Here is a 23,723-nt window from a genome sequence, read left to right on the forward strand (position 1 = left end):
TGTTACTGCCTAGGCCAGCATCCTTTGCTCCTGTGAGGCTGGGCTGGGTTTGTCCTGATGAGATGTGAACTGCCTCTCTGCTCTTGGAGAGTTTTTTCTCCAAACTCTAGGAGAGTTTTATTTTAAGCGACGAGGATACATTTTCAGCCTCATAATTACATACATGAAATTATAACCTATAACATTACTGTAACAACCATGCTCAGTGCATCATGAGCCTTCCAAAGACACTCGACATGACAAACTTTGCATTGGATACCACACAATCATTTTATAAAAATGAACATGGTGGTGTAGGGTGTTCCCCTGAGGTACAGAGTGTCACAAGCTCATTAAATTTTCATAAAATCTCACATGGAGTAGCACAAAATTTGGTAGTTGTGCTATTTGGGTTTAGCGAGATGATATCTAATTTCCATTCCTGCATTTTTTCTATACTAGTGCCCACCCCAAAGAGCATGACAAGGAGAACATAGAACACACAGGCCCTGGGAGGTAGGAGTCATGGCATGGAAGGCTGAAGAGCTGCATTTGTCCAGCTGGTTGCTTCATTCCTGGGGTTAGGGGCTATGCTCCTATAAATTCTATAGCCTGCTTTAGGTGGAAAATTTTCCCCAAATTAACCAATCACAGGGAAGAAGAATCCTGTGACTAGAGCTGTGAAAATAATAGATTTGGGAGGAGGGCGTGTGGGGGGGTGTCTCTGGAAATTCCAAAAATTGGGAGGGAAGAAATGTTGCTTCAGGTCAAACAAAACACTTTGTTCAACCCAAAACAAAATATTTTAACTAGATTTTAAGCATTTTTAATGTTTTAATTTTTTTAAACAAAATGAAAAGAAATTTTAAAACAAATGTTTTGAATTGAAAAATCAAAGTTTTGTTTAAAAATATCAACATGAAATATTTCATTTTTCCATATTTTAGGTGGATATTTTTACCAAAACAACTTATCAAAATCTATATGAATTTGTTAAATATTTTGGTGTCACTGAATTATATGCTCTTTGGTTTGGTTTTACAAAAAACATTTTGATCAAAAAATGTCCCCCAGGTCTAGTTATGACAAAGTAGATCCTGGCAATGCTGTCCTTCCTTGCCAGTCTCTTGAACCCATTACTGCATGGTACTCCATAAAATACAATAAACAAAGAGCTATTTCATAGAGCTTGTGGCTTCTAGCCTTACATTTTTCTCAATTGGATATAAACTGGGCAGTGGGGGGAAGTGACATTAGATGTGAAGAGAGGTAAGTTAAGGAAATGATCCCAGGACAAAGTGAGCAAAGGTCTGTAGGGCCTTTGACCCACATTCTAAACCAGGGGCGGCTCTAGGAATTTGGCCGCCCCAAGCACGGCGGCACGCCGCAGGGGGCGTACTGCCGGTCGCCGGTCCCGCAGCTCCGGGGGACCTCTTGCAGACGTGCCTGCGGAGGGTGCGCTGGTCCCGCGGCTCCGGTGGAGCATCTGCAGGCATGCCTGTGGGAGGTCCAACCGAGCCGCGGGACCAGCGGACCCTCCGTAGTCATGCCAACCCCCTGCTGCACCCCACACCTCTCCTGTTATCGAACAAAAATCAGGATTTTCTAGAAATAGGAGTAATTTCTTTGGTCCTCTGATCATCACTGTTTCTTGTAGGTAACTGAATGTTCATATCTAGGCAAAATTATACCCAGCGCACTCTGTGTTCTGAGATTCCATGTCCAGAGATCTTGCCACAGAATTGTGCTTCGAAATCTAAGTATTCACTGTTTGTTTGTTTTTTTTAAATTTTCTTGCTCTCATACCTGTGAATAAATCCTTAAGAACACAATGTAAGTCAATAGTTATATGTCTTCCTGAGTCTGCAGGTAACCTGTAGGTAACAATAGCTATGGGAGATGTGAACTGTTGCCATCTTTCTCAAAGGCTTGTTAACTCTGAAACCTAAGGATCAGGGCATCGCAGAGAACAAAGACATAGACACAAGAATGAACTTAAACCAGCAGGTGGTCATTTATTAAATTGAACAGTAAGTGGGGGCTGACAAGGCATTAATTGAGTCCCATGAGAGGTTAAATGGGTTCATACTATACAACCAAGGAATTAGGGTTGATCCCCTTAATCATGAGTTTGGCTCACTCCATTGCTGAATCCCACCACCTTGTCCTTGTGAGTGGGAAGGAGGGCAGATGATGAGAGTTCACGGTTCACCACTACCTCCTGGCTTCCGTGCTCAGGTTTTTCACAGGAGCTGGCCCCCTGAAGCCTATTACTTACACTGGACACCAGCTGCAAGTGGTACCTGTATTGGACTTTCAGTTACCTCCACCCCTGCAAGTGATGTCCCTTACCTTTGTCTCCACCTACCACACCTCCAGGATCTGACACCAGTCTTCCTTCCTAAGGAAGGATCAGGGGTTCTCATCAGACCTCCAGCAAGCCTGTGACACACCTACACCTCCTACAAGACGGGGTGAGTGGGGAAGCATCCAGGGGCAAGAATGGGTGCTAGGTACTTGAAATGCTTAAATACAGAGGGGATGGGAGATTTGGTGGAGCCAATCAGCTCCTTCATGCACCACTGAATTAACCAGTGTGTGACCAGGGGAAGAGACTCCAGCCTCCCCCACCCCTACCCATGCATGATCCCCACGTGCATTGTGAGCAGGTGGGAAGGAGAAGGAGAGGGAACTTGGGTACCAGAGGTCACACCCTCCCTCTGAACCAGACACCCAGGATGGCCGCTCCCTTTCTGGTCTGATCAAACACACCCCTGCTGAAATAGAAGGGATATTTTAGTAGGCACAAGCAGCTAATGTGCTTATCACACAATCCAATGTGCCTCCTATGTCCATCTCCTCAGGTCCAAAAATCTCAATTGCCTTTGTACTCTGCACCTAAAGCCCCCAGCCTTCTCCCTGACAACTTCTCTGTTGCATTTACGTGTTGTCAATAAAAAAAAAAGATCTTTGGTGTGCATCAAAAACTGAAAAAGTGGTGGAGTATAAAATAAATAAATGTAATATCAAAATAAATAAAACAAAATGTACTGATTGTTTTGTTTTATTAATTTTCACACCCAATTAAATTAAAACCTCCATTGTTTTAAATGCAAAAGGTGTTATCAATAGCCTGTTAGACTAGAACAACAGATAAATAAGGAGCATTACAACAGAATTTAGTACTGACTTTCTGTGGAGTACATAGATCATGCGTTGCATGCATTCAAATATTTCACATTAAAGCTATTACTATTCTAGATATTTTTAATGACTAATATTTCTTACAAATCTGTCTTTTTCCCCCCCTATAAATGCATAGTTGATATCAGACTGCCATCTGGTGACAAGTACAGCAATGGAGATATAATTAGGAACAGGGAATCTGAGTATTTGAAATCATGCTGTAAAAATAAAATTTCACTTAGAAAGCAAAGTCTTTTTCTTGTTTGTATTTGCCTAGCACCCAAAATCAATTATATATTACATGGTACTCTTATAAATTAAGATGTTAACAGTCCTGGTTGAAATGCCGATTCCTGTGTTTTACTAAATTTAATATGAGAACTATATAAGCTTGTTTCAAGTTGAAAATTTGGAATGAAAAGCTCCTAGTGTAACTGTGGAAGGAGTCCTCTGCCAGTGTGGTGCTTCTCTTCCAAAGACAAATTCAGCCTTAACTTCTGACTTAAGTTTTTACTAGTTTGCATCAGAACCTTAATGTTCTTTTAAAGTGTGTTGTGTATGACTCTGTCCTGCTGGTGTCCTGGCTAGGTAAAATTACAGTGAGAGATGTATATGTTGAAAAAAAGGAGAAATTACTGCAATGAGAAAATGCCCAGACTGATCATACAAATTATCCAGTAAAAATGGACTATAGCTCATATTCACACAGGGTCATATTTTTCCTTTTCTGCGCAAAAGCTATGGGAAGTTACATGTTGTAAGGATCACAGAGCCACAGCATGTTGCGGGAGTGCCCTGGCATGCCCCCAATATGCTGCCTCCATGGAAGGGATGGCATAGAGCTCTAGCTCTGTGACAGCTGAAAATGCCTCACTTCCAGATAACTCCTCAGTTGCTTATTTAAGACAATCTTAAGTCCCCTTTGTCCTCCTACAGCAGCACAAAGTGGATTCAGTATGGGCCTGACCTCTGATATTCTAATTGTGTCTGTATCATAATCTGGCAGCAAGATTGACTGACAAATAAGCTTCTGAAGCCCATCTTTTCTCTGATGAGACAGATGTTTACTTATTACAACCTATTTAAGATGTTTTAGAATTGTTGATGTATTTATAGTCTTCAAGGAGTTAATCACTTTTGTAATTTCATGAATTCCTAAACAATTATTGTTTCCAGTTACACTTTTAAAGTGCACAAATATTTCTACTCTATCGAATATCTCTGTTAGAACTCAGTGACTAATGCAAATGCCCTATATTGAGTAGTTGTTTGGGTCAGCCATGTTAATATCTTTTTATTGTTTGCTTCTCTGTGGGCATATGTCTGAATGTTTTGGGGGGTTGTGAGTGGTTGTTCTGGGTGTGAATACTTGAACTTGCATGTGAACAAGTGTGTTGTGTATGAATATGGGTATCCACTATGCACACCAGTAATGTTTCCTCTCTGTTTATAAAGTCTCATTAGCCAATCAAGGAGCAGAAACCATACCATTTGACTTAGGTAGCCAATAGCACACCACAAATTAACAAAGACATAGTGGATAATATAAGAACCCTCTATGGATTGTTATCTGTTCTCATAATGTATGTTGAAAAAATTACAAATAATATTAGTAAAAACTTATCCATTCACAAGTAAGTCACAAAGCAAAAAAGGACTAAATACATTGGATATCTTTTTGCTAATACAGTGCACCTAGCTTTCCCCCCAAAGAAAGTTTCCTCGATCTTTATGAAGTTGTGCTGGATGGAGAACCTGTTGTTTATACATATTCACCTTTATTTTGAATTGCAATCAGTATTCAGCGAGCATGGCGCAAATATCTGCAGCATCAGGATTTGCTGCACCAGGACCACCTGGAGAAGCGCAGTCCATCACCACCTTCCTTGTCATCTGACAAAATGAGCAGTTCGATCAGCATGAACACTTTTTCCGATGGCAGCACTCCTGTAAGTATAGTTTCCCTCTACAACTACTTCTTTGCTGGGTTAACCAGTAGGCATTGATATAAATGAACTATTCAAGTCAGGTGGGGGGAATTTAGGATTAAGCTTTTGACTAATTACAAAGTAAAAACTGTTAGAGTGACTGAATTTAATGGTTTCTCAAACATGCATTAAGGCAAAAGTGTTTAACCATTAAGATTGCAACTTTGCATTGGACCTTTTTTCCCAGAGCCACACAGAACAACACTGATTGCTAAACATTTTAGGTGATGATAGCAGCCGCTGAAGGACAGATTTTCGTTGATATTTTGTTCTCCTGAAAAAAGTATGGCTCCTTAGTTAAGCATATCCTCAGAGTTTTGTGTTTGTGTTCTCTGGGAGAAGGTGGGGAAACTTGGTGATGTTCTGCAATATAAATGTGATTCCCATGCTCCTCTCTAAAAGAGGGATATAAGCCAATTGAATGATCATAAATTATAACTGGCTTTGGAAGGAATATTTGAGCCTCTTCAGGGGAGATTTTACAAACTTTTCTAAAATGTGGTAAATCAGAGAACCAAATGCAATATCTAGCACTCAGGAACACTATGAAGATTGTGACCATTTCTGGAACTCTTTGGGTCTAAAAATCAATGGATCAATCATACCGATCTGTAACCCATTTCAAATCTGTGACAGATTACATTGATTTTGATATAACTTTTACTTAACTGATTCAGAATGAAAACACAAACAATACAAATAGCTTCCAAAAACATGCAGGAGATTGTAGCCTATCATGCCATGCCAGGCCTTTCAAATAGATCAAGGCAGGGGGCATTCTAGCTTTTGGCTGCAGCAGTGTCCTCTAAATAGTGGAAAATATATATTGGTCGGATACATTGTATATTGCTTCTCGGGTCATAATTTTGGTGACCTCAGAATTCACTAACAGACATGCAAGAACTGGTTTTCCGATCACAAGTAGATGGAAGATACTTAGCCATATTCCATACTTATATGTGAATTGTTACTTGTAAGTTTAACCATGACTAGATTTGGTAAAAAATTAAGTCTGGAAATCAATTTAGATTCAGGTCTCCAAGACTCTGAAAATCAAGCAACAGAATTTCGTATAATCTGCTACCTTTTGCACAGAAACAACAAAATACTATAGTATTAAGCACACAGCTCTTCTGAAGGGCCCTTTTTAGCCCATTATCCAGATAAACTTAAACTAAATAAACTGTTTCCCCTAGCCATTGTCTTCTGTGACACCATAGTGGGTTTGGCTATCTTGAACTTGACAGTGTTCAATAAAATATTACTGTTTTATTTTTGGATGTTTTCTATTCATACCGAGAAGCCACTTTCTTAGTATGAGACCATACTGCAATATTGAGTTCTGAATGTAATATAATATGCACTAAATGGGTTATTATCCTCTAACAGATAAAAACAAATGTAGATCTTGTTTGTGAGACGCTGGATATTTTGTATAGCCATTTCTTGATCATGCTTTACTGTTTGCTGAAATACCACAAGATGGCTCTCTTCTTCCACACAGGAAAAACATTTTTTTGGTTTAAGGGCATGGGTGGAGGGAGGGAACTTAATCTGGAAAACTACTTGTATTGCTTTCACTTCTTTCAACAAAATTAGCACATTTTGAATTTTATTATTTTATGTGGAAAATGAAGCATGGACACTAGTGTTGCTTTTGGGGGTTTTGTTTTTTTAAAAAAATGCTCACTTCAGGAATTCCAGTCCTCTGTAAACTTGCTAAAGTTAGAATAAGGAAAGAGGAATCATTTTCCTTGACTTTTGATAATGCTAAGACTCTTCTATTGTCTCCCTTTTAAAAAAAATGGAATCTGTTTTCTGAAGGTGAAGGACTAGCTGTCTATCTTAGGTATAGTACTTATAAGGACCCAATTACCAAAGCATTTGAGCATCTCACAATCTATTAAAATAGTTATCCTATGAGGTAATAAAATGTTGTTAAAGAAACTGTCAAGGAAAGGGGAAGATCCAGGCTGAGAGCAGTCACTATATTTTAAAACTTATTAGTTTATTTTTGACTTCCCCCTTTCTCATCTTACCTATTTCTCTTTTTTGCACCCCCTGCTGAAAATCGGACGTGAAAGAGAGCAGGAAAGAAACATAAAAAGAACAGAAAAATGTGGAGGGTAACAGTCTGGTGAAAAGACTACCTAAGTTGTGGGGGGGGACCTCAAACAAAGAAGCCACACACACACACACAACTGGTCAGAACCTAAGATGTGCATTTGAGATGGATTGGCCAGGCATTGCCCCATATACACAGACCATATTACAAAGTGATGTATCCAAAATGTGCATAAACTGAGTGAGGATGACTAACACGTGTTGAACCTCAAGTTCAGATAGTAATTGGAATTTATCATTTCTCTGAATTCATCAAATACGATACTTCCTTCTTTTGGCCATAGTTAAAACCAGGAATACAGAAACACAAAGCAATAATTAAAAAGAATCATTAAGAAGTTATGGGAATTTGGGGGCAAAATGATGAGATTCATTTCTTCCTCTAAACCAGCTGCTTCGACTCTAATTTACTGGGTTAAAATTCTCTTCTGTCAATCATATCACAACTTTTATTTCTAGTGGGTTTTTATAAGGTGTTTTTTTAAGGCTATTTGGTTTTCATAAGCTTAGGAAAGCCAGTAAAATTGAATTTGCCTGAGGGCAGTATGATGTGCCTGACATGTAATCAATCATTTGATCACTACTTATTGATCTATGGTGACGTGAACCCTCCTTAACTGGATTCTGATCGTGCACTATTCATATGTATAGGGCTTCAGCGAGCTGTGGCTCAGCCTAGTTTGCTGTGGATAACCATATTACATTTTGTCTCTGAATTGAATCTGTGTCACTCTGAATCTCAGCAGCTTGACAAACCATTGATTAAAATGCCTTTAGTTCTATGCAGTGGCACTTGTTTTGGACCAGCTACCTTCATTCATGTATTCAGAAAACTCTCATATCAGTGCTTCACTTTCAAACTCATGCTATAGAAAGGGAGCTGTTAGACGGAGGAGGAAACTCACAATCTTTGAAGAGTCAGAAACATAACTTTATTATCACCGCTCTTCCCAGGTACATGTGTTTATTTCTTTGTTTGAGAAAAATGTATATAAAAACTGTATGTGTGCTGACTGCATCCTCCAGCCCTCAGACCTTGCATGTCTTCAGCTACATTATTTAAGAAAGTATCCATAGTGGACAGTGAGCTGGCTATACATGCAGATACACTGTGTCCCTGATGTTAAATAATACTCATCCTCCTCACTAAGCCAGTCAGCAGGCTTTGTTTCTATGGCCTTTTGCCACTGGAGCCAGGGCTACTTGACTCAATGGCATTTCAATACCATTGCCTCCAGGTGTGCCCTGTCCTTCTTTTGGCTGGCTTACAAGAAGCAGATGGTGCTAAAGGCCCCCATTTATTTTTTTGGACTGCTGCCATCTTTGTCCTCATTTCTTTTGGGACCCTGGTTAGAATAACAATTAATGAAAGTAAAGGCTTACCTCTAGGGTTTAAGTGTTTTAGTCACAATAACTTTAGTTAAAACTTAAAGATTATAGGTAGTCAGAAATCCAGCCTTTCTGAACTTCTTATAATTAAAGAGTGCACATTTTAATGAAATTGTGTATGCAATGTACTTCAAGCTTTGCAGGTTATTTACTCCTTCATACAAAACGTATGTGAATGGTGCACATGCATTATGAAGAGAGGCTATGTTAACATTTTCTGGCATGCAATGATTGTGAAATCACAAACTGTTTAACTCTTACTTCTTGGATCTATGCAAACAGATATAGTGTGAATGATTTTTGAGGCTTGACTCAGAAATATTTGAACAGTTTCCTATGTACTGGAATTTTTTATATTTAGTAATTTACTTTGTAGTATAATGCCCTCCCCATCAAGAAATCTACTTAATTGGGACCCCTCATCAAATCTACAAGTTGAATTTTAAAATCTTACTATACATCCATTTGTCTCTAGACACAGCACGAAAGAACTGAATTTAAAACTTTTCACAGTGAAAAGCAACAATAATTTTCTATCAACCATACACTCCAAAAATGGAACATATCGTAAGTGTGTAAAAAGAAAATATTTCCATAATTTAGCCTATCAGGAAAAGGATTGCCACCCCTGCCCCGCCAGCCAAAAGAAAGAGAAAGATAGTTATGCTTGTTCTGAGGGCTAACAGTCTCTGGCAGGTCTGATTTAAACCTAATGATGATAAATGGTAATGACTGCTGCTTAAATAGAATGATAATTCTACTTAATTGGAATGCCTTCAAGTGACACACGTGCTACACCAGCGCTGCCAAGCGGGGCACCCCTCAGCTGGAGATGGGCGAGCAACAAGCCTCCATGAGATGGTCCAGCAATGTCAGCCTTATTGCAGCTCTGCATGATCTCCCCAAACCACAACTTTTACCGTTATAATAGATTCTGTTGATTTGAGGTTGCCACTTTATTTAGGAGGAAAAGCCATCTGCATTTGGTCTCTCCATTAGGCAGTTTCTATATTAAGGACCAAACTGAGCCATTCCAAGTAATTCTGGTTGACAACCATGGTTCTGATTCCAGCTATTGTGGGAAAATAAATGTACTTCAGAATTCTTCAAAAATCAGACCCATTTCAAAACCTCCGGTGCATGGCTAAGATCTTAGTGATGTCATCACTGGACTTTGGCTCATTTCTGTCCTTTGCATTTACAGAACGTTACATCATATTTACAGCAGAACTTCCATACAGGAGAATGCATGCTTTAACTTTACACTGCATTTGCATTTTTCAAAGAAAAACCTTAAACTACTGAAATTATACACCTGCATACTTCAACTGGGCAGCAAGTGTTGAATATGGATTTCAAATGTATAATAGGCATCCTCCTTTTCTGCCATTTAATGTAAAAGATTCCAACTTAATTCAAATATAACTTTTCAGTTATGCCCCAATAAATGTAGTACTGCTGTAAGTGTGTCAGAGTCCAAAATTCTTAGAATTTTGTGGACAAACTTGGACAAACTTTTGTTGTTAAACTTCATCTAATTTTGTACATTTATTTATTCTTTTATTAAATCTTGTGCCTAAATCACCACTCTGTTCACTGTTCTTATGCCAATGTGATTCCATTCCCTTTACCCATGGTGGTGTGTTGTGCCTGTGCATGGTAGTAAGCTCACATCCTATATGTCAAACATTCTTTCTGTCTTTTAGCCACCTCCTTCTCCAAAGCTTACCTTGTTATAACGTTGGGCAGGAGTCCTTGTGGGAGGATCCCAACCAAGCCCTTCCTGGTTGCTTGTATAGACTCTCATTAACAGCACTGTTACTGTATGACATACATGTCCTTGGCACTTTGCTACCCTTCCTATTCTTAGGAGGCGGCTGCCATATTTTTGCCCTGTGAACCTTGCCAGGAATGTGGAAAACTCAGTTAATCAGCCATGTGGGGGTGGGGGGGAATCTCTTCAAAAAAGGCTGATCAGACTAGCTCTGAGTATCACCAGTACTCTCCTACACCTGCCTTAGATACCTTCCCCCACCTCTTCCAAAACATATGATTTGATCCTGGTCTGACTGCAGTACAGTGACAAAACTCCCATTGATTTCAGTGGAGCAAGATTCAGCCCATATAGCTGATCACGAAGGCCAGAGGGAACAATGGATCAAAGTATGAGAGGCCTCCCACAATAAGGCCTCTGACTCTCCCTACCTTAATTATCTCTGTAAGATGTGTTTCCTGGAAATTAAGTCTCTTAATAAGAAACCACAGGTTTTGCAGAAGAGGTTGCAGACACATTCAAAGACTTCAATAATTATAAATTACAACCTTTTTAGCATTAATGTTTGTATTAATGAGTAACATTTGGGAATTATAGCCACGAACTCATTATAGCCGTACAATTAATAACTTTAATAGGATACAGAAGAGTTCATAACTGATTTGAATGCTAAAATAATGCTGGGGATGAGATTGTCAAAGGATCCTAAGGGAGGTATGCACCCAGATTATAGTGAAATTTGATAGGAATTCAGTGCCTAACTCCCTTGAGCTCATTTAAAAATCCCAGTCACTGTTGGAAACAATTTTTTTTTCTGGCTTTTGGCAGAAAAGTGTCACACTGGGGAGATGGCTTGAAGAAAGGATATGGGAGTAGGATGAGAGAGGGGGATTTTTTGCTAAGACTCTTCTCTTACAAATCTATTTGCATTCTGATTAAGAACTGCTTTTGCCAAACATGTAGATGTAATACTTGATTTTTTTTCTTATTAGTTGGATAGGACCTACCATTGAACATCTGACATTTTTGTACTGCGAACACATTGATAATGCGTGAGCAATCTTCAAACTTGTAAAAAAAATTTAGCAGCAAAATACAAATTAAAATAAAGTTTGATTAAAAAGGGCAATTATCCTTAAAATAACACATTGCATCTAAATAGTTTGTTTCTCTTCACTGCAGAAACGGGTAGGTAAACAGTTCTTTCTATGCTCTGTGCCTGAAAATTCTGCATTTTTCCCCCAAAGTAGGTGGTCAAATCTGTAAATATCGAAACTACTTTGTTTAAAACTGATTCTTTCTAACATGCGATTAAAAAGTTAAGGCTTGATAATGCAACTTTTAGCAACACAAGTGGACTTTATTCATGGGAGCCATCCATATGAGTTCAGTAAGTAATAACTACCTATACAAATAAGATTAGAATGACCTTTAATTACCTTTCTGGAGGTTGGTCTCTAGGGGTAAATGTGCTCCTAGAGAGGCTAAACACTTTTATAAAGTTTTTCTTTGAGAAAAATGTTAATGCCAAACACTCTCACAAAGAGCCTTCCTTTACATATGGCTGCAGTTGTGACCTGTTTTACTGATGACATCATTTAGTGTCATGTGGTTCAGCCTCAAAAACATAATCTGTCAGAGCCAGGGAGAGCCTGCTCTTTGCTGTGATGATAATCCTCAATAGGCAAGCAATGGCTGGTGTGAGACATATCTGTGTCCAGAGTTTTTCCCAGCATTAGGTATCCTAGATTATTTGTATTTCACTTTAATTTGAATCACTGGCATGGGAATGAAATAAATTTGCTTCTTTGGGAAGAAGCAGCTTGTTCTGTGCATATTTTAAGTTAGTTGTCTGGCATCATATGTTCCAACTCGGCAGTTGAGTCTGTGCTCTACAGTTTCTGTGGCGGCAAGTGACAAAACTCAGTCTATAGGCATTCCAATCTCCACCTTTTTCTAAATGCTCCAAGATTTCTGCTCTCCAGGCCCTAGGCCTTTTCAGATGACCTCTTGAGAACAGAAAGATAACAGTAGCCCTTTTGATTTTTGTGTGTGATTCTTCAGATAAGTTAATTCTACTGAATAGCAGCTTATGGATTTCTCTCAAGTCAAAGTAAATAATTACTTACTCTCAAATGGGCAAGGTTTGCACTCTTCAGTACCATGGACAGCTCTGGATAGCACACAATCATGTGGAAGTGTGGCCAGGACAAATATTCTTATAATGTAAGTTTTAAAAATATTCCTGTTTTAATTCCCTAGTGTGTTTACATGCAGATCAGTTCAAAACAAAATGATATACTTTCCCCAGCATCTGGCATTAAGGATTTCTCTAAACTCTGAAATAAGATACAGTGGGTTTAGTAATTATCTGTAAGAAGGAATATAAATGTTCACAGACCAGAATATAACAATTTATTGCATTTTAATATGATTGCGTTCCCCATTTAGTGACTTCATTACTGCCTAGAAATACTTAAAAACATGATTTTCTGCAATAGAATAATGCTTCATCTGATATTTGTGTTGAATGGAGTTAGTGGAGAATACCAAAAATAGAATCTAATGTTTATAGCTTTATAAGCAGATGAAAAGAGTTTCTGATTCACAGTAATTGTCATATTTAATATTGTCAGTTCTTTGACTTTTGTTTATGTTGCAGGAAGTAACTTCTAACACTTTTAGCAAAAATATCTGAAAATACAGCATCTGTTTAAAGTAACATAAGATGCCTCTGTAAACACATGATTCCTAATGCTTTGTATAAAACTATTCTGGGCAGTAAGAATATGTGGCTGTTACTTAAAATATAGTAGCCAGTATTTGATGATAGCACAAATTGAAACTAGGAGGAAAGTGTTTTGAAAAAATAGTTTAATGGTCAGGTAGAATGGTTCCACACAAAGGATGATACAGAGAATAACACAGATATTTATGCAACTCTAAGTATTCATAATCAGGGTACGTATCAGATCAAATGTCCAATTTTGTAACTGCTGTCTTTTTGCACAGGTAAATCCATTACACTTATTTACAAGTCACAAAATAATTTGCCAAGATATTTGTAGCAACTGGAAAAATGTAAATTTGTAGAGCAGTTGAATAAAACGACAAATTTCCTTTTCCTCCCTAGAAGTGTTTTTTTTTTAAATTTAAAACAGTTATGTAAATACAGTTTTGCTTGCTAGATCCCAGTGTGTGTGTTCAGTTTCCTTTACAGGTAGAAGTTAACATCTCTTTCAAGTGCTGCCAGCTGTTTAATATTGGTTATAGTTAAACATTTATTCATATGTTGATGACATGTTATATACCTCGTTTAATACTTGTCACCTACTGTCATCTGAGATTGCACCTCAGCACTCAGCTGTGTGAAGGTTCAATTTAGGGTGTTCCAAAAAGTCCTGTGCAGCATTGTGCATTTTCTGTATTTAATTTGTCACCTGTTGTTTGTCACCCCTAGGGCTTAAAAATAATCATTTAATCATCCTAACATCATATATTCATCAGTTGTGTCTGCATTAGCGATAATGATCTTGGCTTTATATGCTGCAGAAGCAGGAAGCAAGGTCTAGGGTGAAATCCTGTCTCCCATGAAGTCAAGAGCAAAACTCCCCTTGACTTCAATAGGACCAGGATTTCACCCCCTGGAGTTTAAAGCAGAGGACTGGGAGTTGGGATCTCTCTTTACAGGCTTAAGAAATCAAAGGTAATGTGTTAGAACAAGGAATAGCTGCAATTATTTCCATTTCTATTGATTGTTTTGCTTTGACTTCCGGATGCAGTGAATTTTTTTTTCTTCTGCACCTTTCTGTAATCTCACTACTAGGCACCTAAAGCTCATTTCTGTCTACTTGCACTTGCTACTTTCACTGTAAGCTCCTCAGGGCAAGGACTGGCTTTTTGTGGGTTTTTTTCTAGTGTGTCTAGCATAATGGGTAGTGAACTGACTGGAATCCTTAGGCACTATCACAATACAAATAATAATAAGAATCTTCATTGTCTTGAAGGGGATATTCCTTCACATCATCAGAAACTGCTAACTAGATTTTTTTTTTTTAAAAACACCCTACTTCTACTTCCCCGCGCGTGTGTAAAAACACACACACACACACACACACACACACACCCTATTAAAAGAAACCTTCTGTGAATCAAAATATTTGATTGAAGAAATGTCTTTATGGCTCACTGCACTCTACTGAAGGGGTAACATTTTTGCTCTCTTCTCTAAGGCCTGGTCTACACTAAGAAGGGGGTTCGAATTAGGGTACGCAAATTCAGCTACGTGAATAGCGTAGCTGAATTCGAAGTACCCTAATTCGAACAACTCACCCGTCCACACGCGGCGGGGTCGAACTCCGCGGCTCCCCCGTCGACTCCGCCAACTCCTTCTGATGAGGTGGAGTACCGGAGTCGACCGCGGCGCTTCCGGAGTTCGAACTATCGCGTCTAGATCAGACGCGATAGTTCGAACTCCAAAAAGTCGAACTCTCCGCGTCGAACCAGCAGGTAAGTGTAGACGTACCCTAACAGTGACCCTCACTGTAGCCCAATTACTCTCTACATAGGCACTAAAGCACAAGAGAGCACAGAGAATTCAAGGCCCCTCACCCCAGCTCGCCGTTCCCTTGGCTGGCCTTGGGGGTCTTCCAAGGGGTGTAGTGGGGGCAAAAGACATATCTGGCTTTAAGACTAAGCTTGATATGTTTATGGAGGGGATGGTATGATGGGAGAGCCTAATTTTGGCAATTAATTTGGCAATTTATCTTTGATTATCAGCAGGTAAGTATGCCCAGTGGTCTGTGATGGGATGTTAGATGAGTTGGGATCTGAGTTACTACAGATAATTCTTTCCTGGGTGCTGGCTGGTGAGTCTTGCCCACATGCTCAGGGTTTAACTGATCGCCATATTTGGGGTCGGGAAGGAATTTTCCTCCAGGGCAGATTGGCAAAGGTCCTGGAGGTTTTTCGCCTTCCTCTGCAGCGTGGGGCACAGGTCACTTACTGGAGGATTCTCTGCAGTTTGAGGTCTACAAACCACAATTTGAGAACTTCAATAACTCAGACATAGGTTAGGGGTTTGTTATAGAAGTGGATGGGTGAGATTCTGTGGCCTGCATTGTGCAGGAGGTCAGACTAGATGATCATAATGGTCCCTTCTGACCTTAAAGTCTATGAGTGAATCATTGATTTGGACGTTCTATATGTCACTGTTGTCTTCACTTTTTTGCCCACTGGCATAGGTGGTTATTAGAATTATAGATTACCAGACGATTATATTGTATTCTAATATGTATTATGAATACTAATGAAATCATTTCATATGGCGATCTTAAAACATTACCTGTCTGGTATTTATGCTATACTGAGTCACAAATATTTGGATGTATCTCAAAAATATTAATGAGAAGAATTGCTTTTTATATATTGTACAAATCAAACTGTGCCAGAAAAGTCTTATAATTCGTTGTTTTACTCTGGAAGCCTACATCTAAGGAGTTATTATATTACTGCTTCTAACAGCACAGACAAGTAACAGACATTATATAAAAAGGAGGGGTGTAGCAAGAGAGAAGGGAGGAGCTTGGAGGGAAGATCTGGAGTTAATGCCCTTTAGTGACTGAAAGTTTAATTTGTGTAACTATCCACTGTCCCTGCCAGCAGGTATATGGGATCTTGGAGAGCAATTACCACACGGGTGGGGTGCAAAATAAATGTTATTAATAAAATGCAAAAACAGGGAAAATTCAATAGTGAGGGGTATGGGGTTTGTTAAGGTAGACAATTGGGGAGGGGTTTCTTTTTGGTGAACAGTAAGGGGGTTTCAATAGTGGGGTACAACACAGCAGGATACAATACAGTGGGTAACCAACTAACACTGAAGTATAAATGTAACAGGTAGCTAGCGATTTCTATGTAAAAAGGTGTGTCACAGCAGCATATAACCAACTAATAGTTATGGAAAAATATGTTAAATAACAAACAATTTTAGGTAAAATGTGTCACAGTGGTGTAAATGTAGAATGTGAGGTGTATCAGAGAGGAAAAAGTAACCAATGGGGTTTTGAGCTAGACTTCAGCAATACAATTGAGGTTTGGCAGTAGGAGCACAGAGACACAGACACACAGAGCAAACAGGCTAGGAAGAACAAACAGGCTGCAAGTTTTAAGCAGCAGAGAGAGTGTAACAAGGTAGAAGGACACAGAGAAGCTGGGGGGGTGCAGTGGGAAGACAGACTTAATTACAATTATACAGAACACAGCAAAATCTTATCTAATTAGCAAGTAACAAAACACAATGCAACAATTCTCTAAGCCTAACTTACAAAGTATAATGCTAAACTTAACTTAATGGGTGCACCTTATGCTAAGGATAGTTCCAGAGGGCTGAGTGGTGTGTGTCCAGGACACAGCTCCAAAGAGGGTGGGGGTGACTGCAGCAGTGGATACAGCTGAAAACAGTCCAAGGCAAAGCCCACAGGAGCAGAACTTAGCAGCAGCACAAACTTATATTCAGTGGCAGAGTGCCACGGGGTTTAAGAGAGAGGTTTTAAAACACAGACCAAGGTTTAGCTGGGGAGTCTGTGCTGGGGAGACAGAGCCAGCAGCCAGGATGGGGGGGGTAAGAGAGGTTTTAGGACACAGACCAAGGTTTAGCTTGAGTCTGTGTGCTGGGGAGACAGAGCCAGCAGCTAAAATAATAAAATAAAAGTACAGAAAGTTTCACAGAGGGATTCTTACCATCCCCCAAGGCAGCAACAAAGGCAGAAGCAGCAAGAACATCAGAAGGCTCGGTACAGTCTTGATAATCAGGAGATCTCTCAGGCAGCAATTCGTTCTTCGTGGGGGGGGGTGTCAAAAACGGGGGTACGCTCAAAAATAAAACGAGAGCGGAGAAAGGACCCCCAGAACCCCTGGTTGATCAGACCAGGCAGCAATGCAAGAACCTTTCTGAAGTCTGTTAAAAAAATGTCTGTTTATAAAGGCAAACCCTGGCAGCTTCCCGCCAGTAACTCTGATTGGCTCCCCCTCTTACAGGTAGGAGAGAAGGCAGAGAAAAAAAAACTGCAGGCAGCCACCAAGACATGTTTGGACTAGTCCTGAGCCCAGAGGTATGACTCATGCCCAGGATTTTAAAAACACAATAGGTCTTGCAGCTATGGACAGAGCCTACCCTACACCAAGCCCAGGTTTTAACAAGGTGATAACAGGACTAACCCTTTGAACAGGGCAGTGGTCCCACTTAGCATAAGTGGCCATTCCTTTGAGAAGGGCAATGGCTCTTGTTAAACAACTTACGGGGCCCTCCCTTTGAGAAGGGCAGAGGCCCTGGTAAACAACTTAACAGCCAGGGAGGGGCGGCCACAGAGGAGAACAAGAACAAAATGGAGTAAGGGGGCAGCTTTAAGAAACAAAATGGAGCTGTAACAGACATCCACCATGTGCATTTATCCACGTGATGAGTACCGTTGATGTAAATTGGGTTCCTCACATGTAAAGTTAAGTATGTAGGTAAATGTTTGCAGGGTTCAGCCAGACTGTTTACATGCAGGGGCAGTGAGGAGTCAGTGGATGTGGTGGGGTATCCAGTTATTTAAGCAATAGTTATCTTAACCAATCTATTTGTTTTTACATGCAAAAAGGTATCTAAAATGGATCATGAATGTAATTATGGGAAATGCTGTGTCTTTTGTTAAAGTTTAATAAATCTATGGCTAGGGCAGAAGGTTAAGAGGAGTTCCTTTTAATAAATATTTACCATTTGCACTTAATAAAATATTATGTAAAAATGCAAATCTTTGCATTTTGCTCTTGAATAACATTATTTAAGATGGGAAGAGAATATCCAGTGTCAGAATGAAAAAACTTAATTAGAAATCAAATGTTTGATTCTGCTAGAATCATTAATGCGGGTGTGGGCTATAAGATAACATTTGGAATTATGTGGATATGAAAAAAAATGTAATTTTCAATTGCTTTAACTTGCTTAGGATAATATGGTTCTGAATATAAATAGAGAATACTCAACATCAGAGGTCTAATATGGCATTTATTTTTGACTGTGTTTCTGTATAAGTTGTTTTGTGTACAATTTTATACATGTAATGACTCTGTGTTTTACCAATGGCTTCTCAGATGGCTTTTTAACACTGTAATGCAAAATTAGCAGCTCAGTTCTCTTTGTCTTGGTAGCAGAATATAGCAGTATTTTCTTTGTGAATATATATTAAATGTTGAGTATTGATACGGTTAGTCAATTTAATGTATTTCAGCTGAAGCCAAGATCAGTTTTTAGAAGCGATTTCAACTAAAGAGAAAATGACTACCAAGGCACTCTTAAAACATTGCTTTTGTGGGGAAGTTGGGGTTGGAAAGAATGTAGCTTGAGGAAAAAAGTAAAAAAATAAAACCCTCTGTGTAAAGGATACATTCTGGCTCGGTGTGAGGCCGGCCTTCGTAACTTGTGACTGACATAACACGAATCATAGTTTTGTTGTGCAATATTTAGGAATGATGGGCCTGATTTTTCAGTGGTGCTGAGCTTCAGCAGCTCTCTTTGACTTCACTTGGATGTAGGTGCTGTGAACCTCTGAAAATCAAGCCTACTATTTCTTACAATCCTGTTATAAACTTGTATTACAAAAATGTTGCAACAGATTATGTGGTATCTAGTTTATCTCATCATGTGACAACACTAAGACTTTTTAATGTGTCCCCTCCCTCCCACATGACCAAGCCAGTTCCTTCAAAGAAAAACAGTGACAGGAAATACTGTTGTTTAGTTTATAGACAAAAATTTCACAAGATCATTAAGGTTTTCTATCAGTGTAGACATGCCCCGAGTTAAGGTTTGGCACAATTTGTGGGATAGTGTGTTCAAGGGCAACCATAGGTGTTGTAGGAGCCATAACCATTTATGCATGGTTCTGTTGCCTACAGCAGTGGTTGTCAACCAGGGGTCCAGGGCCCCCTTGCGGGGCGTGAGTAGGTTTCAGGGGGTCTGACAAGCAGGGCCAGCATTAGACTTGCTGGGGCTCAGGGCAGAAAACTGAAGCCCCACCATGCAGGGATGAAGCCTAGGGCTCCAAGCTCCACCACCTGAGGCTGAAGCCAAAGCCTGAGCAACTTAGCTTCACAGGGCCCCCGGTGGCGTGGGGCCCTGAGAAATTACCTTGCTTGCTACCCCTTAATGTCGGCCCTGGCTTTTATATGCAGAAAACCAATTGTTGTGGCACAGGTGGGCCATGGAGTTCTTATAGCATGCTGGGGGGTGGGGGGCTCAAAAAGAAAAAGGTTGAGAACCTAGAGTACATTAAGAGTATATCTACACTGCAGCTGAAAGCAATCATCCCAGTCTGGATCCACAGACTTGTGTTAGTGGTACTGACGTTTGGTAACGACATTAGTGGTACCGACGATGCCCACAGCCAACTGTTCAATTGCAACAAAGGACTAGCCAGACATGTGCTGATGGCCCATTAAAGGGAATCCACTCTCCCAGAGATTTCTCAGAGAGAGCATGTATGCTATGGGGACTGCTTGATCCCCATGTCACAGCAAAGATCTTTGCAGTAAGCTGGAAGTAAATATAAAAGAGGGGAAGTAACATCATTACTTGGCCTTTCTCCCTCCTTCCCATTCTCAACTCCTGGAAGAACATCTGGAGGACAAAGAGTTTGAACTTGGGAAGGGTGGCCCCTGTGTATTGAGGATCTGTAACCTGATTGTACCATATGTCAGGGTAAGACACTGCTTGATTCAAATCCTGTTTAGTTTGTAGAACTTAGCTAATGTATTTTTATTTCTTAAGTAACCAACTTTGGTCTTTACACTTGCTACTTATAATCACTTAAAATCTATCTTTCTGTAGTTAATAAACCTGTTTTATATTTTACCTAAAACAGTGTGTTTTGTTTGAAGTGCTTGGGAAATCTCAACTCAGTTTAAAAAGGCTAGTGTATGTCCATTCCACACTGAGGGAGTGGCGAACTATTTAATGAACTTGCACTGCCCAAGCGGGCCTTGAGCAGTGTAAGACAGTACAGTCCTGGGATATAGGGCTGGAGCTGGAGGGAATTGTCTGGAGCCTTTCTATTGATCATGAGTGACTGGGAGATCATGCATGTAACTCAGTTGGGTGTGTCCCTGCCTGTGGATGTCTCTGTAAGTGCACTTCCTGCTAGAGGTTTGTAGCATGACATGAGCATCACAGTATGAAGGGACAGAAGGCTCAGCAGTCCCACAGTCCAGGTTACACTACAGGGACCCCAGCACAACTACAAATAGCTACATACACAGTGCTTTGACTCTGGGCCTCGGGCTGGAGCTTGGGCTCTCAAGCCGATGGGTGAGGGTGTGTGTGTGTGGGGGGGTGAGAAGCCAAAGCTCCAATCTGAGTCCCAGTATCAAAGCACGGTGTACACAACTATTTTTAGCTCACTAACACGAGCTCTGCCAGCAAAGGCCTGTCGACTTGGACTTGTCGGCTTGCCCCCAGAAACAGTGGACCCTTTATGGGACCCCTCTTCTCTGCAGTCAAAATAATTTGCTAGGATTAGTTTTCCCCCTTCCTCCACCCCACAGGCATCGCAGGGTATGTCTACACCCCAATTAGACACCCACAGCTGGTCTGTGCCAGCTGACTTGGGCTCACGGGGCTTGGGCTGCAGGACTGTTTATTTACCTCGTAGACATTCCGGCTTGGCTGCAGCCTGAGCTCTGGGACCCTCCTACCTCACATGGTTCTCTCACCTCTGCGTAAAGGGGATCCACTGCCAGTATTGGATTGTTGGAGCAACTCTATGCTGGGCATGCTCTGAGCTCCTGGTGTGGGAGGCCTTTCATGGTCAGGCCAGAGATGAGAAGAAAAGGGGAGCGTGGCCAGAGTAGAATAAACTCCTGTTCTTTTCTGACCGAGTTGAGCAAATACTTGATTTTTCAGTTCAATGGCTAAAATTTTTTTATTTTGAAATGATTTTTTTTCCTCTCACCAAGACAAAAATTAAAAAGTTTAGCTTGGATTGAATGGATTGACGTGTATGAAACAAAATGTTGATTAAGATCAACATCCTTGAAATTTGGGTTTTTTTCCTTTTGTTTTTTTTTTAATTCAGATGGAAGTATTGGCTGAATTTACCCTGAATTTGTGAATAGTTTGTTTTCCTGAAACTGCAATTTTTTGGCAATTTTACTCTTCATTGAAAAAAAGTTGCCCAGCTTTATTCTCCGATTCCCAGATTCCATTGTGGGCAAGGCAGCCCCCCAGCTGCCCCAGAATAGAGAGAGCGAAAAGTGTCGTGAAGGAACTTTTGCTCCATCCGTCCCTCCCAGTTTCAGCTCTGACTGTAGAGATAGTGTAACACCGAATGAGAGCCTAAATATTCAAGAAGCCGCAAAGATAAACCTCTATGTAACCCAGACAGTAAGAACTGGCTTCAAATTGGTAAGAGAAAAGCTGAAACATGAGGTGGGCTGCTGTGCAGATTTTTTCTGGTATGTCATATGTCCTCCTAAACTGCACAATTTAAATTTTCTTTAGTTTTTCCCCCCCAAGACTTGGTGTCTCTTATAGTATCTTTCTAGTGGTGGGAGGAGAGAGGGCAATCTTGTACAAATTATTCACAGAGAAAGTATCTTTTGGAATATTTTTTTCTTTGTGGCAATTGCTGTTGCCATTTATTTTTTCTAGCTATCAGGTGTGGTGAAAGGAAGCACATAATGGATCACCTTCAGCTTCAGGTGATTTGAAACCAGCAGATTTCAATTTGCCTAGGGTAATTAAATCCATCAACAGGAATTAATTAAAATCTGGCATTACAAAAAAAGACAGCAAATCTGGTAATGAAATAGGACATGTAGTGGTGGTGAACATGACCAGCGAGATTTAAATTTATAAAATCTGTATAGTAGTGGTGTTTTTAATATTTGGGGAAAGCTTATTAAAATACTTACAATATATATACAAGGAAGGTTCAGTCTAATTATGCTAGTTACCATACCAACATTGAAATGTGGTTGCATCATTTTGAAAATGTCTATTACAAAAGCACAGTGCATCTTTTCAAGTGTATTCAGTTCACATTTCTCCCCAAAAGAGAGAGCTATTTATTTCTGTTCTGAAGAAACATATTAGGATAGCATGGGATATTCTGAAAAAAATGTTTATGTGAACATGCACTAATCATTTTTAGCTTCTTCTCCTCTTGTTATGAATTTAAGCAACAGAATTGTTATTGCTATCCTGGTCTTCAAGAGGTTTTAAATCTATTTAAATAGATGCATTTTTTTGTGTCAGCTTGAGTGTTTACATTCATAGAGTAACTTCTTAAGATCAAAAAGTTCACTATTAAGGAGAATATTTTTTTCTGAACAGTTCTTTCAGAGGAATACATTTCAGAAGAAAAAATATAAACTAGTGACATTTCTGAAAGTCGTAAAAAACCACCCCCAAATTCCTCAATTTAGCAAATGTGCCATACTGTAATAGTCTATGGCTACTCCATAATTACCAGTTATCTTCATACCTGCTTCAAAGAGCAAGTTTAGTTCCAAAACCAGACTTTTATCAGACAAAGAAATGGCAGCTCCACTGACTTCTCTATTAGGATGGACCAATGATCAAGTCTGAAGTTCTGTATAGTAGATGGCAGAAGTACATATATACATACAAGATACTATGTTATGCTATTAGACCTCTTTCTTTTCAACATTAGTTAGCAACCATCAAGGGAACTGGAGTCTTTGTAGAAGTGGAGACCACGGCCAAAGTGTTCCTTCCCTCTCTGCAGCTGGCTGCTCCAGTGGTGAGCCAACTGCTCTCTTCTGGTGCCACAGCAGCCCTTGGTGGGAGAAAGGTGCTTCCCTGGCAGACTCTATTATACTGTGGAGGCGGGGTGGGAGGGAGAAATGTGCAGGGAACATTAATTCTGCGCTTATGTTTTGTTGTTTAAAAAGGGGGAGCATGGCCTCCTGGCCCCTCCCAATTCCAGCGCCGGTGGTGACCATGGAAGTGTGTGGCTTACAGGTATTCACCAAATTCTTCCTTCTCTAAATGTATCTAATATTCTCTAGATCAAGAGTAATGTCAGCTGTTCAGTATGCTTCTCAGCCCTATACAGCCATACCATGTACATCAGATAACACCAGAACTGTATCTGTATTTGGATATCTCTGTATGCTTCTCTTCTTCAGAACCTTATGCATTTCACTCATGTTTGAGGGATTACATTCTAATACTTTTTGGGGGGTTGTTTTTGTGTTTTCTTTCAGGCATGCACTGAAGG

General features: G+C 39.9%; 1 protein-coding gene across 1 annotated transcript in view; it reads left to right on the forward strand.

The window, feature by feature from the left end:
* IQCJ (IQ motif containing J) overlaps positions 1-23,723 on the forward strand; it is a 218,885-nt gene that overhangs the window by 127,905 nt on the left and 67,257 nt on the right. Inside the window, exon 4 of the mRNA XM_045030329.1 lies at positions 4,964-5,114. Within this exon, the coding sequence (XP_044886264.1) occupies positions 4,964-5,114 (151 nt within the window). The remainder of the gene's footprint in view (positions 1-4,963; positions 5,115-23,723) is intronic.

Source organism: Mauremys mutica, chromosome 9 (genome assembly GCF_020497125.1).
Source record: "Mauremys mutica isolate MM-2020 ecotype Southern chromosome 9, ASM2049712v1, whole genome shotgun sequence".
In the NCBI taxonomy this organism is placed as follows: domain Eukaryota; kingdom Metazoa; phylum Chordata; order Testudines; family Geoemydidae; genus Mauremys; species Mauremys mutica.